We start from the raw sequence: 17,472 nt of genomic DNA on the forward strand, positions 1-17,472 counted from the left end.
TTATTTGTCTGATTCCACTGTTTCTCTTAACTATTGCCAATATACCTTTCAATTTTATTATTTGAATTATTGATTTAAGATATTATACACACCTTTTTTGGTTTTTTAATCCATTTTGTTAAAACAGCAAAGTATTTCTTGTAATGTGTAATCAATTCTGCTACTTTGTTTTTTCTAACTATTTCATAAAACTTCCCTTTCCTTTCACATGCTATTTTCTTTCTGTAATTCAGATCTTTTTCTATCTTATTTGTGCCATACTTGTTTTCTTACAAAATTAGCAGCTAAAAATTTATGGAAACCCACTTGGGAATAGATTAAATTTGGAATAGTGTTACAAATCATTACAATCAGCTTCCTGCAAGACTGCCTTGAAGTTTCCTGTTTAGGACTACTCAAACTGTTGTCCATGATAGCACTTCACAGTAATCAGATCTGTTATTTAGTATAGCCAGTAGCGCATTGTGGTTAAAGAGACCATTCACTATAGGATAAAAATTCACATAACAGATTAAGAGATCACCTATTAGTGTACTACTATCATGTGTACTTCTGGTGGGAAAAATTGTGTATTCTGAATCTTTCGAAAAATTAATACTAAAGTCTCCACAGACTATCATTTCATGTCTTTTGTCTGCGAGCTGGCAAAACAGTGACAATTTTTTCTATGAATAGTTTCCTGCGGTGATCTATATACAGTGTACTCTTGATTATTCACATGTGGATTATTCGTGCATCTAAAAAAACTGCAATATTTTTCTGTAGCAAAGAGCAATAAACAATCTCCCATGTGACAAAAAGTGCCATTTCCCATCATTTAAACAAATGCCATATGTGACATGCTATTAGCCAGTCCGTTCCGTGGAAATTGAAAACAAACTCAGTTTTCTGAGTTTGAGAAGGAGAAACTGCAAACCTAAAAGCTGATTATGGTATTGAAATGCAGAGGGGTTCAGGCCAAAAATAAGAATAAGCAGAAAATACAGGATTTTGTCAGGATATGCAATTCTAGTTCTGGACCATGTGCACAAAAAAATATGAAGAGATCCACATTTGATGAATGAGATGCTGCTCTTTTGCAATTGTTTAGCCAAAAAGGAACAGAAGGTGTCATTGTTTTAGGCGTGATGTTTGCCATAAAAGCTAAACATTTTCACGAAGCTCTAGAGTTGGAGGGAGAACTTAATACGTTATCTGGATGGCAAACCAGATTCAAACATCATCACAGGACTCACAAACTTACTGTGAATGGACAGCAACTTGGTTCAAATATTGCAGCAGCCGATTCCTTCCGGCGCAAGTTCAAGAAGTTTGAGGAAGAAGACTATTTCACGCCAGATCAAATTCTAAATACACAAAACGTGGTCTGTATTGGAAATTTTTACCAACTGGAACCCTTGCTTTTAAGATTGAAGTTCATGCTCCTTGATATAAGTCATCTAAAGAAAGCATTGCAGTTTTGTGAACTGTTAATGCTTCTGGGAACCACAAAGTGAAACTACTGACGATTGGAAAATTGGGGGAAAAAAATTAAAAAAAGCCTGAGCAGTCACAGATCTCACAGCTAAGGATCTCCCTGTGCATTATAACCACCAAAAAGTTGTATGGATGGATAGTGAAATTTTCAAAAACTGGTTCCACAGTTTCAGCGATTTCCAGATGAGAAAGGATTGTCACACAGAAGGCCGTTCTTTTGCTTGATAACACCCATTCACTCCCAATGAGAGCATTCTCGTAACTAAATTTTTACCTCCTAGCATGACTGCTACTATCAACCAATGAAGCAAGGCTTAATTGCATATGAAAATGCCACTACCGGTATGGTCTACTGAGAATGCTAGTTGTTGTTGATTTGGTGGCATTCTAGAAGTTGACAATTCTAGATATTCCCTTCAACATTCTACATCATGTTAACTGATAAGAATGCCACTAACTTTGGTTTTTAGTCCTCTAACATCCTGATATACAACAATATAGTTACTCAAACAATTTCTGTTATATGAGGCACTTAATTTACCTGGACCTCTTTCAAAGCATTTTATCTGCACGAGATATTTAACCTAAAATGTCTTACCTCTCACATCAACATTAACACAAGTTCTGTTACAGCTCAAGCGATAATAAAATAAGGACATAGTATGGAGTCTACGTTCACACATTTACAAAAAAAAAAATTGAAGAGGAAAAAATACTGTAAACAATCCCAGCTAAACAGCTAGTGTCAGAGACACAATACCATGATTTATTTTAAATAGTTAGTCTTCCAAATGGTCATGCTACTCTCTACTACTTCCTATTTTGTGCTAAGATTATGATACATGTTGTTAAGACAACGTGAACTTACGCTTTAAATCCCAATGAAATTTCCTCTGATTTTGTAGGATGACACACAAGAGTTGTTTTAGATTTCTCTGGATCGAAGAGTTGAGCTACATATTTTGGACCAATTTGTGTCAAGTCCTCAACGGTGACTTGCGATATGAGCTGCACTAGATGCCTGATAAAACAATCATTGAACTGAACAGTAACAAGAACTACAACAACATGAAGCTATTACATCATATTAGAAATATTGATTATATCTGTGCATAGCTTGTGATTCTCACCTATTGTAGTTCTGATCAACACCTTTAAAATATGACAGTAGAGACTGCGTTACCACATCTCCCACACTCTTCTCACGTTCTATGATTTCAAAAATTAGGGAACTTTTTGCTGAATCAAACAATGTCTGATCCCATTTGACATCTTTACCTAGATGAGAATCCTGCACAAAATTAAAAAATGATATACAAACTCATATTTATTGACAGAAAATTACAAACTACGTATTAAATGTATTGCTATAAAATTTGTTTTCTGAATTTTTTCACACAATACAGTAATATTAGACACATAGGCAACTGCTAAAGCAGACCACATTGTAACATTATAAACTGATTAAAAGTGTTCTTCCCTGTGCATAGAACAAATGATTTGATAGCTATAGTCTTCAAGTGTCCCGATTCACAGTTTCACATTGCATACCACACAAACATTTCACAATATAATTAGCAAGGCTTAAGGAAATAAGTATAACTCACAACAATACTTTTTGCTTCTTTATATGCCGCAATGCAATTAGTGGCTCGATAAAGTGTCAGATGCAGAAGTCCCTCATGTGGCCTCGGTATTATACTGTAACTATATGCTAAACCTTGACCTCTTATTTGTCTCCACATGGGTCCCTGCAAAATAATACAAATTTTCGGTAAAATAACATGAATCATTCTATTATCACACAGACTAAAACAAGTGCTAATTCAAGCAGAATTATAAAGTACACCTTTCAGAAACTAAATATTTTGGATTATAGGAGACCACACAATGAAAAGCAGAAGATTGGGTTGTCAACAAGCATACACAAAAAGAAAAGACTTGCTAGCTTTGGAAGTAATCCTTTTACGAGCTAGCAAGCGCACGCATGCAGCGCTTTCTCTGGTACATATTTTCCCTGGACTGCCCCTTTTGTAGAAATACAGGTAAGACTAAGAAGCTGGGAAAGAGAACACAAGAGCCTAACTGCAGTATTCTATGCAATTGTCAATCATATGTATTCACACAGAGGAAAAATGCCTAACTGTAGAGCTAAAAGTGCTCACAAGTAGTTTTCCCTGCACTAGTTCATAAATCTGAAGATCACATAGAATGTGTATCATGGCAAGGGAAGGCACTGGAAACACAAACAAAAAAATTGTGTGATGCAGCACTCTCATGGCTACCTAAAAGGAGAAGCAATCTGATATACGCAATTTGCAGGCATCCAAATATGGCCTATGACAAAGAAGAAATTAATTAAGAGGTATTTTAGCAGCAATTTAAGGAACCAATTAGAAAATTTAACTGGTCTTTCTATTATTGACCAGGACAATTCCATGTATCTAATGATTCTGCACAAGGTATTCAATTCCATTAGAATATACAGTATGGCTTGCTAGACCTCACAGCTACAAATGAACATAAATATGAAACAAACCGCTTTACAATCACCTTAGCCGCATAAACTTCTGGGCAGATTAAAAGCGCATGCCGGACAGAGCCTCAAATTTAGGACCTTTGCTTTTCACGGGCAAGTACTCTACCAACTGAGCTGCCCAAGTTCGACTCACAACCTGTCCCTGCAGCTGGACCAAGTCTCAGTCTAGCACATAGTTTTAATCTGTCAGGAAGTTTCATATCAGTGCACACTCCCCTGCAGAGTGAAAATTCCATTCTGGACGTTATCCACTCTTCTGCAGAGTGCTTTACATGTTCTTAGAACACTATCAGATAGCATGTGATTCAATAGATGATACAAGAACTAAATAACAACTTGAAAGTTACATGTACAAACATATGTAGAATGTGAAACATATTTGGTGATTCTTTTAATGATACCTTACAATAACCAAGATGCCACGATATGATTTCTTCAATTACACCACCTCTGTACCATATTAATAGCATGCCAAACAAAGTACATAAATATCTCACTGTGTAAAAGCAAATCCGAAACAGCCAACTGCTTCTAGTAATGACGCAGATGAGAGTGTCATGCAACATTACAATTTATTTGTTCAACACAGCAAAAGTGGTCAATTGCAATGCCTAGTTGTAAAACTGCAAGAAGTACCTATATCCATCATTTGTCTGTACTACTGAGATAGCACAAAGAATTGGAGTGTTTACACTGCACTCATAAAATGTAGTGAATTGTATTGTTTCTGTAACAATAATGATAAATGTGAGAATATGATCAAACTTACACAAGGATAACACACACAACAAGGCATAAATTCCACATGATAATGCAGTGCAATTTGCAAATTTCTTTCTTTCCACTGGAGGTTTGGTTTGCTTCCAGTATTTGTCACTGTATCATTGCGTATCCATTGTCTGTACGTTAATCAGCTGGACTTCAACTATCTAACTCAGCTCTCTACACAGAGCTAGCCCAGAAATATTTGCTGCAACCCGTAAATAACTGGGAAAAGGCTAGTCTTTCTTTGTTAGTAGTTCAGTTGCAGGGAAAGGCTCGATAATTGTCTGCTAATTCTAATTGGATACATAAAAATGGCCCTGTACATCTGACATAATTAAAACAGTTGCCCTAAAAAATAGTGATTAAGTAATTCATTATCTGCAAAGTTAAACATGGACCACAATTAACAACATTTATTACATTACATGCAAAAGAAATAGTTTGACAATCATTGACAATGATAAGCTAATGCCTTGGCAAGGCCTCTGGAATGTGATTCAATGAACACATACCTGGATAAACAATTATATTTGGATTAGTCACAACATGATTGCAGAAGGGTTAGTGTTTAAAGACAGAAAGGACTACAGATTGATATGCATTTGCACTTACAGCCTGAGTTGAGAGCTCATTGAACATTTAACTACAAACACTTCTTCAGAAGGGAGATCCAAGTTACGGAATCTCACAAAAAAAGACTCTGCTTTTGTTACACGTCACCTCAATGTTGCAGCTAGACCTCATTTTATTAATGTTAAGGTGGTGGCTGAAACGGCTGTAAAATCAATCTTTGGCTCTGTACCAACAATCTGCATCTGTGTCTAAATTCAAATAGGCTGGGTAGAATAAGTATGTAAGTGAAGTCTGTCAGAAGGTGCCCCATTCATCAAGATGCTGAAATCAGAAGATTGCCCAAGAAGGTGCCTGGATGAAGAGTGATTTGCTTTCATTTGCTTCCTACAAGGAAAAATCGAGTGTCTGCATTTTTCTGGCATCACAATATTTTAATTGTCTGAGTGATAATTATTCAAAGTGGTGACCAGTACGAAGCTTTAAAAAAATTTTAAAAAAATAAAAATTCTTCGCTTCCTCTCATTTCAGGTGGTTAACCAGTAATAAAACTTGTAATACCTGATGCTGCAAAACTGCGTCCTGTTCTCTCCCTCTCTCGATATGTGTTTGTGTGTCAGCCAATGAGAGTGGACCTCTTTAAGTACAGCCATGTGTCTCACTCCAACTTCTAAACTATTTAGGTTAGCCAATAGTAGCGGTTTCCAATTATCATCTTATCTTGCCTTGCCTTGTAGGGCTGAGCTTGGTGGCAGTGTGTCACAGTCTCTAAAGGTGTCCTAAAGTCTGCTTTTCCCCATTCCACTCTCAGATGTATCTTTAGTGGTCTTTGTATGAATTCTTTCTACCATTCCATCCACAATAGCACTCTTCTGGAATTCTACCAAAAACAGCATGCACCTACTACCAAATAAAGCTAATTAAAAATAGAATTCATCTTCCTGACACGTCCTGAAGATGCAAACTGTATTGTGACTGTAGTGTGTCCGTTGCCCGAGGTGGCTTGCCTCAAACCATGGCCCATCCTAAACAACTGCCGTTCGCACTTGTGAGCATCTGCTACCTTCTCCAAATAATGCCATGGCAGCTCTCCCATCATGGATTCTGACCCACAGCACATCGTCTTGTTTACAGTTAAGGTCATCTTGTTTTCACAGAGGCTTCTTATTTAAAAATACATGCAATTCAAATTGGGAATTGTTTTCTATCTTAGTTAAGCACTGGCATTGGTTGTTGCTGTGGTCTTCAAGTCCAGAGACTGGTTGATGCAGATCTCCATGCTACTCTATCCTGTCCAAGATTCTTCGTCTTCAAGTACCTACTGCAACCTACATCCTTCTGAATCTGCTTTGTGTATTCATCTCTTGGTCTTCCTCTATGAATTTTACCCTCCACACTGCCCTCCACTATTAAACTGGTGATCCCTTGATGCCTCAGAACATGTCCTATCAACTGACCCCTTCTTCTAGTCTAGTTGTGCCACAAATTGCTCTTCTCCCCAATTCTATTCAGTACCTCCTCATTAGTTTCATGATCTACCCACCTAATCTTCAGCAACATTAGAGTAACCATTTGGTGGGGAAAAAAAATTGCTTTACTTATAGTTTCATATGTCAGATTCAGGATGATGTGCCTATCAGTTGTTAATGGTAATAGTTATTGTGATATTTACTTGGAAATAAGACAAGGCACAAAATTTGGAAAAGCATGCAACAAAAAAGAGAGATTGCTATGATTTTGCATTTCATGCAAATTACATAGTATGTTATTGCGTATGAAATTTAGCTAACACACTGAATTTTTCTTTAGACTTGGGTGGAGGTCTCTATCTGCCACCAATCTCTAGAAAACTGATCTAATGTAGCACACTCATTTGTTATCGTTCTGCGCCAGCGATGAAGCCAGAGTGAAATGTCCACAACATTCTTCATATTTGATAAATGGTTTCAGGTATCGAAATGAGATTTTGGCAAATGATAGCATGCATAGAGGAGAGTATTTTACCATATCATTATTATGTAAAACTTTGTTATCTACCATGTTGTTTCAATAACTACAGACTTTTTCGATGAAAGAATGTAATTTTTAAGGGCCATTGGTAACTGATGAAATGAGAAATGCTGTGGGTTTTGGAACAACGTATGTGAAAACATTACATGCTTCTTTGTATCGAGGATATGGTTTTTCATAAGCTACTGACCTTACTTTTCCTCAGTTCCTCACTTAATAAACTTAATAAACCACTGTTTCTGAATTCTATCACAATTTTGTCTGCACAACTTGTTAGTGAGGTGAGACTGTGTGAAACTCTGCTGTGTTTTGGGAAGAAGCAAATATTTTATCATAGCAACCGGAGTGCTATGTTGGCTCTACTCAAAAGTTCAACACTCATGGCACTTCTCTGAAAGTTACAAATGGTTAACAAGCCAGACAAAAATAAACTGCTGCATCTTCGGTGAAATTCGTTTTAGATACTAACGAAAGCAGAGGTGACAGTGATCTTTTTGAATGGTTACCGTGTAAGTGTGGACATGGAGGGACACCGCTTAATATTTACAAAAAATGTGAGCATAGGCTTCAGTTTAGAACGACACTTCCACTCCAGCACTCAGCATTTCCCCTACAACACTTGCCTGTAACTCCCACTACAACCGCTCTCCCCATGCGTGCCCAGTTGGCTGCGCATCTACCGGCAAGTACATTCTATGTGGACTATAGCAATGTGTTTGTTATTCTGATATTAAACAATGTCTAATTCTTTCCACACTCCAATCCTCTTATTGTTGCTCCCAATTTGCATTTACTATATTTTATTTCCTTCCTTATTTCTCTACCTAATTTCCCTCCCCCTCCCTCCCCACCCCACCTCAAAATCTCTCCACAGAATGTTTTCCTTTTTCTCACAAATTTTCCATTTTTGTTTTTTGTCCCCCTACCACTATTGGTTTTTTCTCTGCTGTTTGGCAACTTTGACTCATCTACACTTCTGCAGACTCATTAATTAAGACTGTCATCTCTGTTGCTTCTAACTTTCCAGGTTTGCAAATTTGGTCTGTGAAATATATTTCACTCAGTTTCTGGATGAAATAAATGCAGATACCACAGTTCGTGAATAACACAGCTTTTGTATATTTCTATGGTTATGTTGTCATCTAGCAAACAGTTATTTTCTGCATATGTTGTGTATATTTCAGTTATACTTTAAATTTTAGTTTTTTTAACTTGTCCTCAAACTAGAAAGTTGAAAACAATGAGGTAAAAAACATTAAAAACTGTGTGCAACAGTATCTGGTCCCACTGATTTGGCATATAATAGGGAAAATCTCTGTTATCTCATTTGCTAATCATACAAAATATTCTCCCCCCCCCCCCACCCCCCCCCTCCCCTACAATTTTTTTTTCTTACAGCTCCCTCCAGGTCATATTCATACTCCTGAGTATCAAGATAACTATAAATACATGGAGGAAAATAGTACTTTCACAATCTGATTAACCTTCTGCAAATAATGTACATGAAGCAGTGCAAGTATGTTATATATCAAGGGGAGTGAAAGGTTAGTTTCTATCGTCCTTTTCCTATTAATAAAATTATCAACATCTAACTGCATTTGCAATATCAAGGAAATAAACAAATTGTGTTACCTCAAGCTGAGTCAAATACTGAAGAAAGAGTAGCAGTGGTGCCAGGTCTGGATCATCAAAAGTTTTTATAGAAGTTGTAGTTTGGCACAGGAAACACGACTCGACACAGCCTAACCCAACAACACATCCTTTACCAATGCATTCTGATGGAGGCACCAACAGAGACCAGTCTGGAGTCACGGCAAGTCTGAAGGCAAATGAATAAATTCTAAAATCATAAAATCAAAATAGAACATAATGCAATAAACTGATTTAACTTAACATTGAAGAGACACTGAACAGGATATGTTGATCATTGAATTGTAACAAATTATAGCATTAGGTGCGTAAATTAATACAGGCTGAAAGTATTTAAACCGACAAACTCTGGGAGGTTGTATGGGACATAAAAACAAATATTTTTCCCTAATGTCATTTTTTCCTATGAGGATTATTTAAACCGGGGGAGGCCTTATTACGCTCTTCACTTATTAGAGGTTGTATTACGGTCTTCAGTTGTTAGAGCTCGTATTACGGTCTTTAGTTGTAGGCAACTGCTGTCCTCCAGTGTAGTAGTGCATTCTCTCTGTGAGTACACTGATATGGTTGGTGCGTACTACGTAGTGCACCACAACAGACGAGCTGCACAGCGGGTTAATCAACAACAATATCCTAATCGCCGTATCCCGCATCATACGACCTTTGCTGCTGTGTACCAACGTCTGCACGATACTGGGTCATTTTGCAGATTACCTGGACAGGGACGCCATCGCACGGTAAGAAAGCTGCAATTTGAGGAAGCTGTCTTGCAGCATGTGGAGCGGGATCCTTCAATCAGCACTCGTGCAATTACATGTAACATGGGGACGAACCAGACAAATGTAAGAACAGTCCTTCGAGAGCAATTGTTACGTCCTTTTCACTTACAGCGTGTTCACAACCTGGAACCATTTGTTTATCCACCCAGAGCACAGTTTTCGCAGTGGTACCTGGAACAGTGTGAAATGCATCCTACATTTCCATCCTTTGTGTTGTTTACCGATGAAGCAACGTTCGGGCTTAATGGAGTCTTCAACAAGCACAATTCGTATGTTGGGAGTGAGGATACCCACATGCCACAGTTACTAGCGCTCATCCAGTGCGGTTCTGCGTTAATGTGTGGGTCGGTGTTGTTGAGGGCTGTTTAATTGGGCTGTATCTGCTACCTAGGCCATTAAATGGCAGGCACTATTACAATTTTCTCGTCAGAGTATTGCCATAATTGCTGGAAGACGTCCCTCTTCCTACAAGACAACGCATGTGGTTCCAACATGACTTGGCGCCGGCACGTTTCAGTCGATGTGTGCGCCAATTCCTGGACCGACGGTTCCCAGAAACATGGATTGGCAGAGGTGGTCCTGTACCAAGGCCTGCTCGACCCCCAGATACGTCCCCTCTGGACTTTTCTATGTGGGGAGAGATGCGCAATGTTGTTTACGCAACTCCTGTTGCATCAGAAGAGGATCTGGTTGCCCGGATAGTAGCAGCAGCAGGAACAATTCAGGATACTCCTGGGGTTTTTGCCTGTGACAGACAGAACATGATCTGACAGTGTAACCTTTGTTTATGTGTCAATGGAGGAATTTTTGAAAATCTGCTGTAATTGAAATTGGGTTGTGTCAGTATGTTGTCTCTTGGTCCTCGCCGCCAGAGAAATCTTCCTCTCCTGGTTTAAATACTCCTTATAGGAAAAAATGACATTAGGGAAAAATATTTGTTTTGATGTCCGCTACAACCTCCCAGAGTTTGTCGGTTTAAATACTTTTCACCCTGTATAGAGTCAGTCACACAGGCATCACAACGACCTAACATTGGTTTCCCAAAGGTCTGGTGTACATTTTTGTTAAGCATTAGAGTACAGTGGCTTATAAGGCAAACAGCACACCAAATCAAATAATTTTGAGTGGATACCTTGGTACATACAAACATAATGATTTATCCAACATGAAAAAAAAATGCATCTACATTATGAAAAACTTAGCAGTCAAGTTATGGAACACATGTCCCCAGAAATGCATTGTGTCATGTATGAGACAAGGAGTTACATAATTGACGGCACTGAATGAAATTTAAAAAAGGTGGAAAGGACACTCACCTGTAATGGGGGAACTTAAAACCAGCTTTAATACAGGTACATTCTAACAGAAAACTCAGAAATCACATAAGCACATTGCCTGACAGAAGTCCACATTAGGAAAAAAATGCGACAGTAATGCTTATGGGCTCTCCCAATTCTTCAGCAACACAACATAAATATGTAAACAACAATGAGCCCATGAACATGTGCGAATATAAGCTCAACATTTGCTTTAAGTGTAGTGTGTACTCCTAGGTCACACAGTTTCTGCAGTAGGCATCTGTCGACTTAACAGAATCAACACCATACAAAACATTCCCCTCCCCAAAGACTTTCAATACCTAAGAATCCCGAAAAAGTCCACTGGGGAGAAAAATTTTGTGGTCTCAAATTTTTGTACAGCAGTACGGAGTGTCATGTCATGAACAACATACTAAAAATTCTGACAAGTGGGTGTGAGTGTGGAGTGGGGTGGGGGTCATGTTTAAAGGTCACTTTCTTAAGTTTTCCTTGAATACTTCAGAAACCACAGCTTCTAGTAAAAATGTTTCCTAGTACAAAATTAATATAAATTACATTTCCTACAGAAAGGGTCTATTGATTTTTTTCTCTAGGGTTAATAGTTTGTGTTGCACAGGGTAGAAACACCACAAATCATTAAAAACACTGTTTTAATGGCATAACATTGATGTTTGTTCGATGAAGTGGGTCAAGAGCAAATATTAAATGTGTGTACCACATCTACATGCAGTAGAACTGTACTACGGGACAAACTGTGGTCTGGTGGTGCAATAGGGTGGAGAGGCGGGCTGGAGGTAAGAAGCATGAGGAAAGGTAGGTCACTGGATTGTGATTGTGCACTACCTTCCTTCATAGGTCTGCAAAATGGTGAGCGAGCACACAATTCCCCATTCTCTCTACTGCGTTACATCCCAAAGAGCAACCACAGGACTTTCACAAAGTTATACCGACCCTTCCACAGCTAGCCTTATGAATCACTGGTGACAGAGTGCAGACAGTTCCGGGGGAAGGGAGGGAGATTGTGTGTGTGTGTGTGTGTGTGTGTGTGTGTGTGTGTGTGGGGGGGGGGGGGGGGGGGGGGTGATGGTGGTTTTATTCCACAAAGTGTGTTTACTCTAAATTGAATACATAAATGAGTTGCTAATACTACAAATGCAAGAAAAGTTTATGGGAAGATTCTACTTAAATCTCTGCACACTATATTACAGTGCTGCAGGGGGAAATTGATTCTTAGTCATCCTGTACGACAGCTGTAGTGTTCTTCCGGGAAAGATTCTTCCAGCAAAAGTGCTGCTCGCTTTTCAATTCACAGACAGACTGCATCTCTCCAACATCTCCTGTCCAGTACTCTTACATAAGTAGACAAAAAAACTTCACTGAGCCCGTGTTTATAGAGTGAAGATAGTTACAGTTTATTAAATGAGTACCTATTTGCAGTAGCTCGGTGAGCTTTTATATAAAATATGTTTGTATGAGCAATGGCTGAGAAGTGCTCAATTTATAATGTTGTCAGTGACCTACTCAGTGTTGGTGGGAAAGGGATCGAATTGTTAAATGTGGCATCTTGCTGATTTCTGTCGTTGACAGCATATTGTAAAGCCCTGTAACCATGTTGTATTGACTTGGTGCTGAATTGATGAATGATCAGAACATTTCTCTTCAATTAACTATGTTACTGGCAGAATGCGTAAATCTCTTCCATTCATTAGGGGAATTGCTGGCACTTCTAGAGTGGACTGCACTGAGTTGAGCCGGATCTCCTGTAATGCACTGCTCGACTTGTGTTGAAATATCTTAAGTTCCTTGACACTGTCAGAGAAAGAGCCAATTTCAGCCACCGGGCCTCTTCAGATATTGGAGAGCTGAGGTGGGGGTGATGCACTTGATATCCTCAAGCTGAGAAAAGCATTCCAGTCAAATACATATTGGCAGCTTGTTACACTTGGGGTGGGTTCCTCAGCGTGGTACATAGCTGACACCACTAGCTGCTGAGCTTTTTTACAAAATAGCTCATTTAACAATCTCAAATAAATACTCACTCAATAAATGGAAAATAATTTCACTATATAAATGTGAGCACAGTGGAAAATCCAAGATGGCCCCAGTCTCCTCCTTACACCCACCCGGTTGCCTCTCCCATCATGCAATGCTGCTCGCAGTCTGGCTCCAGCTGCCAGACACTGTGATCGTGCACGCGAGTTTGTTTGTTTGTTTGTGTGTGTGTGTGTGTGTGTGTGTGTGTGTGTGTGTGTGTGTGAGAGAGAGAGAGAGAGAGAGAGAGAGACCAGCTCACTTTCCGACAGTCTTTTCGTTGTGCCTATCTACGATTCAGCATCTGACAAGAGAGAAGTGGACAGGAAATGCTGGTAGGTATAGTCTGCCTGTAAACTGAAAAGTGAGCAGCATTCATGTTGGAGAAGTTGCCTTTACCGGAAGAATGCTACAGCTGCCATACAGGATGAGTGAGAATCAGTTTCTCTCTGGCATTGTAGAACAGTGTGCAGAGATTTACACTGAGTCTGTCCACGTTATTAGTAATTTGTATCTGTATTCCATGTAGTGTTAATGCATCTTATGGAAAATGAACACTGGCACCAGGCATGTCTGCACAATGTGTCGCCAATGATTCACAAGGCAAGCTGCAGAAGGGTCAGTAAAACTTTGTGGAACACCCTGTAGTTGCTTTTTGTGATAAAGTGCAGTAGAGGGAGAGTGGGGAATTGCCTGCTCACTCAACATTTTGTCCTATGTGAGGGTGAAGCACATGACCACACACTGTCAACTTACATTTTCTAACCTCCACTTTCTTCTTTACATGCTATTGCACCCCCAGTACACAATTTAGCCCTTAATACAGTTTTACTGCACTTGGACACTGCATGAACGTTTAAGATTTGTTCTTAACCCACATTATTTAACAATAAACATTAATTTGATACCGTTAAAAGCCCATTTTTAATAATCTGCAATTTTTCCATCCCCTACACAATGCAAAACCTGTTAGTCCAACAGAAATAATGAAGAGGAACTTTTTTGTAAGAAATTAAACTACATTAAATTTTGCCAATTTTGCACTGGGAAATATTTTCACTAGAATGTGAGTTTTTCCAGATAGTCATGAAAAACATAAATGATCTTTAAAATGCCCCCCCCCCCCCCCCCCCCCCCCTGTACCCCAATCACCCACAATTTTGTGTGTGTTGCTCATTACACTCCCCATACTGCTGAACAAAAATTTGCAACTACATGATTTTTTTCCCCTTAATTTTCCTTTATTGAGTGGGCTACTTAGGGATGGTCAATTTTTATTGATGACACTTGTCAGGAGCAGTCACCACTGACAGCAGCTTTGGCAAGCCAAAACACCGCTGGCCATGACCACTGATGGGGACGACAGAAAAGCAGTGCACCTTTGAACAGGTAAAGGGCAGGCTACACAAAGCACTTCTTTTGTCACACCACATACATGTGGCTCCCCTTGCTGTGACTGTGACTGCTTGTTAACTGGCAGTTGGTATGGTGCTCCAGAAAAAAGTTAATGGTGCATGGCAACACCTGGATTTTTTCCTCATAATCTGACTGGCACTCAGACAAAGGAGTGTTTACAGTTGAGAGATGCATGTGATACACGAGGCTATCCAGCACTTCCACCCATACACGGAACATGGTCTTTGCAATATACACTGACCATAAACTCATCAACTTTCTCTTCAAAACAACAAAGGGAACTTTTTCGTCGCGGCAATTTCAACAATTAGAACTTACCAGTCCGTTTACTACAGATTTGACACACACAAAAGGGGCAGATAACACAGCTGCCAACTATTTTATGAGGCTAAATGCAATTTTGCGTACTATAGTACAGATGGCAAAAGAAGAGCCCTGACGGCTTGCAGCACTGTTCCAGCTTTCAACAGCTAAACACTAATGGCTGCAAGTGAAAACAGTAGCCATCTACTGAGCTGTGACAACGAGGCATTGCCACACCAATGTTTCCACAACTAAAATAAAATAAAAATTTAAAAAAATTGCCTTGCGTTAGTGGTTGAGCTAGGCCCGCAATACTGCCACACCCAGCCCACTGCATCTGTCAGGGATCAACTTATGCTGATGCAACCATAATAATTTTGATAAATTCATTGCAGCATAAGCAGCTGACACACAGCTACAAAACTCATGGCAAGTGGATACAAGGGAATGCAGCTTTAAAAAGTGCCTCTATCAGGATAAAAAAAGAATTGCTGTGCCGCAACGCCCCTAAGCATCATCCAAGGCTGTTCACACCCACTGTTTTCACAAGCAAGTATTTGACTCGGTGCACAATGTTGCACAACCTGGAGCTAACAGCACAATTAAGCTTATCGATGAAGAAGAAGAAGAAGAAGCAGCAGGAGGAGGACGAGGAGGAGGAGGAGGAGGAGGTCACTCGTGGACTAAATCACGTTTAGCATGCAAGGCAGCGAAAGTCTGGTCACCATGTTCATAAACCAATAGGCCATTTTTAAGAAACTATATCATTTTCATACATCCACACTGACCTGTTGGGCTCATTGCCTCTGCCTGAAGGTTTCAGATATATCTTCATAGCAACTGACCGGGACACCTATTGGGCCGAAACTGCACCAATTATGGATATATCTGGAGAAACAACAGGCAGAATATTTCTCTCGCCACACGGATCATCCCTTCTGGTACCTGGTTCATGTCCCAACAGACCAAGAGTCTGCACTGTTTTTCGAACTAGCTAAATCATGTGGATTCGAACACCATCATACCACTAGCTACCACTCAGCCAGAAATTGACTGAAGAGCACTGGCAAAGGATGTGCAAAGACTGCTTCTGTGCCAAAACACAACCCGGACAGCAGCACTATCACTATTGCCACTAAGCCTCTGCACAGTTGTCAAGCAAGATATTGGAGCACCAACAGCCAAGATGGTCTATGGAGGCATACTGCACCTTCCATCATAGTTTTAACGGTCCTTCTCCACATTCAAATTGTCGTTCCTACACTACAACAGGTAGTTCACCCTACACCGACATCCCGTCATGGAGAAACCAACTTTTTTCCCCCCAAAGGATCTGAGGTACTCTCAGGACATTGTCCTTCTCCACTACATCCCCGTACATTGACCCTCACCAAATTTTAAAGCAAATCTTACAGAATGCTAAACCTATGACAGCATCACTATGATAGATACAGTGAACTGCCTGTTTCAGTGTTGCCTACACTATCACTAGAACATGAATCCTTAACACATCGCAAGGATACATCATGAAAACATCACCACCAGTTTATACGAGGGCTCGGCACTGAGTTTGACATGAGTTCCCCTACATTCCCAGAGCTTCGTTCTAGTGTGTGTGTGTGGGGGGGGGGGGGGGGGGGGGGGGCGTAATTTGACAAGTGCTTTGACACTCTTTGGTAGAGACAGTGTATTGGTGTTCATGCCAAGCAGTGCAGTTCTGGTAATCTCCGATACCTCTGCAATTCACTCATGTTCTGTAGACAAATAAATTTGTAAATGTTTGCTGCAACGATTAACCACCCTCATGGGACTGTGCCACCGTTAATCGTCTATGCTCCTCAATACATTGCTGTTCTCAAGTTTCTCAGAGACGTTGTATTTAGCTTAGTTCTTGTAATAAACAGTTGTTACTGCAAAATGTATGTCTACTTTCAGGAGTCTCATTTCTCTAGAAGAGGATAGAACACAGGAGCACCTTATTAGATAGTACCTTATTAATTTACCAGAATATTTTCACTCAGGGATGTAAATTTCATTAAACAGGTTTTAACTTTGTCAGTAATTGGCAGCTCAGGTGTTGCTCATAGTTAAAGGCTGAGGCAGAGCCGTTCTCTATAATATATTTGTTGTTGTGGTCTTCAGTCCAAAGACGGGTTTGATGCAGCTCTCCATGCTACCCTATGCTGTACTAGCCCCATCATTTCCGAATAACTACTGCAACCTACATCCTTCTGAATCCGTTAGATGTATGCATCTCTTGGTCTCCCTCTATGATTTTTACCCCTCACACTTCCCTCCAATACTGAACTGATGATTCCTTGACATCTCAAAAAGTGTGCTATTGACCAATCTCTTGTTTTGTCTAACTGTGCCACATACTTCTTGTCTTCCCAATTCTATTGAGTACTCCTCATTAGTTACATGATCTATCCATCTAATCTTCAACATTCTTCTGGAGCCCACATTTCAAGGGCTTCTATTCTCTTCTTGTCTAAATTATTTATCGTCCATGTTTCACCTCCATACATGGCTACACTCCATACAAATGCTTTTAGAAAAGACTTCCCAACACTTAAATCCATATTTGATGTTAATAAATTTCTCTTCTTCAGAA

At 39.6% G+C, this 17,472-nt stretch overlaps 1 protein-coding gene across 2 annotated transcripts in view; it reads right to left on the reverse strand.

Annotated features, from left to right (window-relative positions):
* Positions 1 to 17,472, reverse strand: part of LOC124608216 (uncharacterized protein C05D11.1-like) — a 135,369-nt gene that overhangs the window by 16,662 nt on the left and 101,235 nt on the right. For both annotated transcript variants that reach the window (XM_047139968.1, XM_047139969.1), the window contains 4 exons: positions 8,993 to 9,179; positions 3,084 to 3,227; positions 2,607 to 2,767; positions 2,345 to 2,497 (listed from right to left, as the gene is read on the reverse strand). In XM_047139968.1, the coding sequence (XP_046995924.1) occupies positions 2,345 to 2,497; positions 2,607 to 2,767; positions 3,084 to 3,227; positions 8,993 to 9,179 (645 nt within the window). The remainder of the gene's footprint in view (positions 1 to 2,344; positions 2,498 to 2,606; positions 2,768 to 3,083; positions 3,228 to 8,992; positions 9,180 to 17,472) is intronic.

This window comes from Schistocerca americana, chromosome 1, assembly GCF_021461395.2.
Source record: "Schistocerca americana isolate TAMUIC-IGC-003095 chromosome 1, iqSchAmer2.1, whole genome shotgun sequence".
Classification (NCBI taxonomy): domain Eukaryota; kingdom Metazoa; phylum Arthropoda; class Insecta; order Orthoptera; family Acrididae; genus Schistocerca; species Schistocerca americana.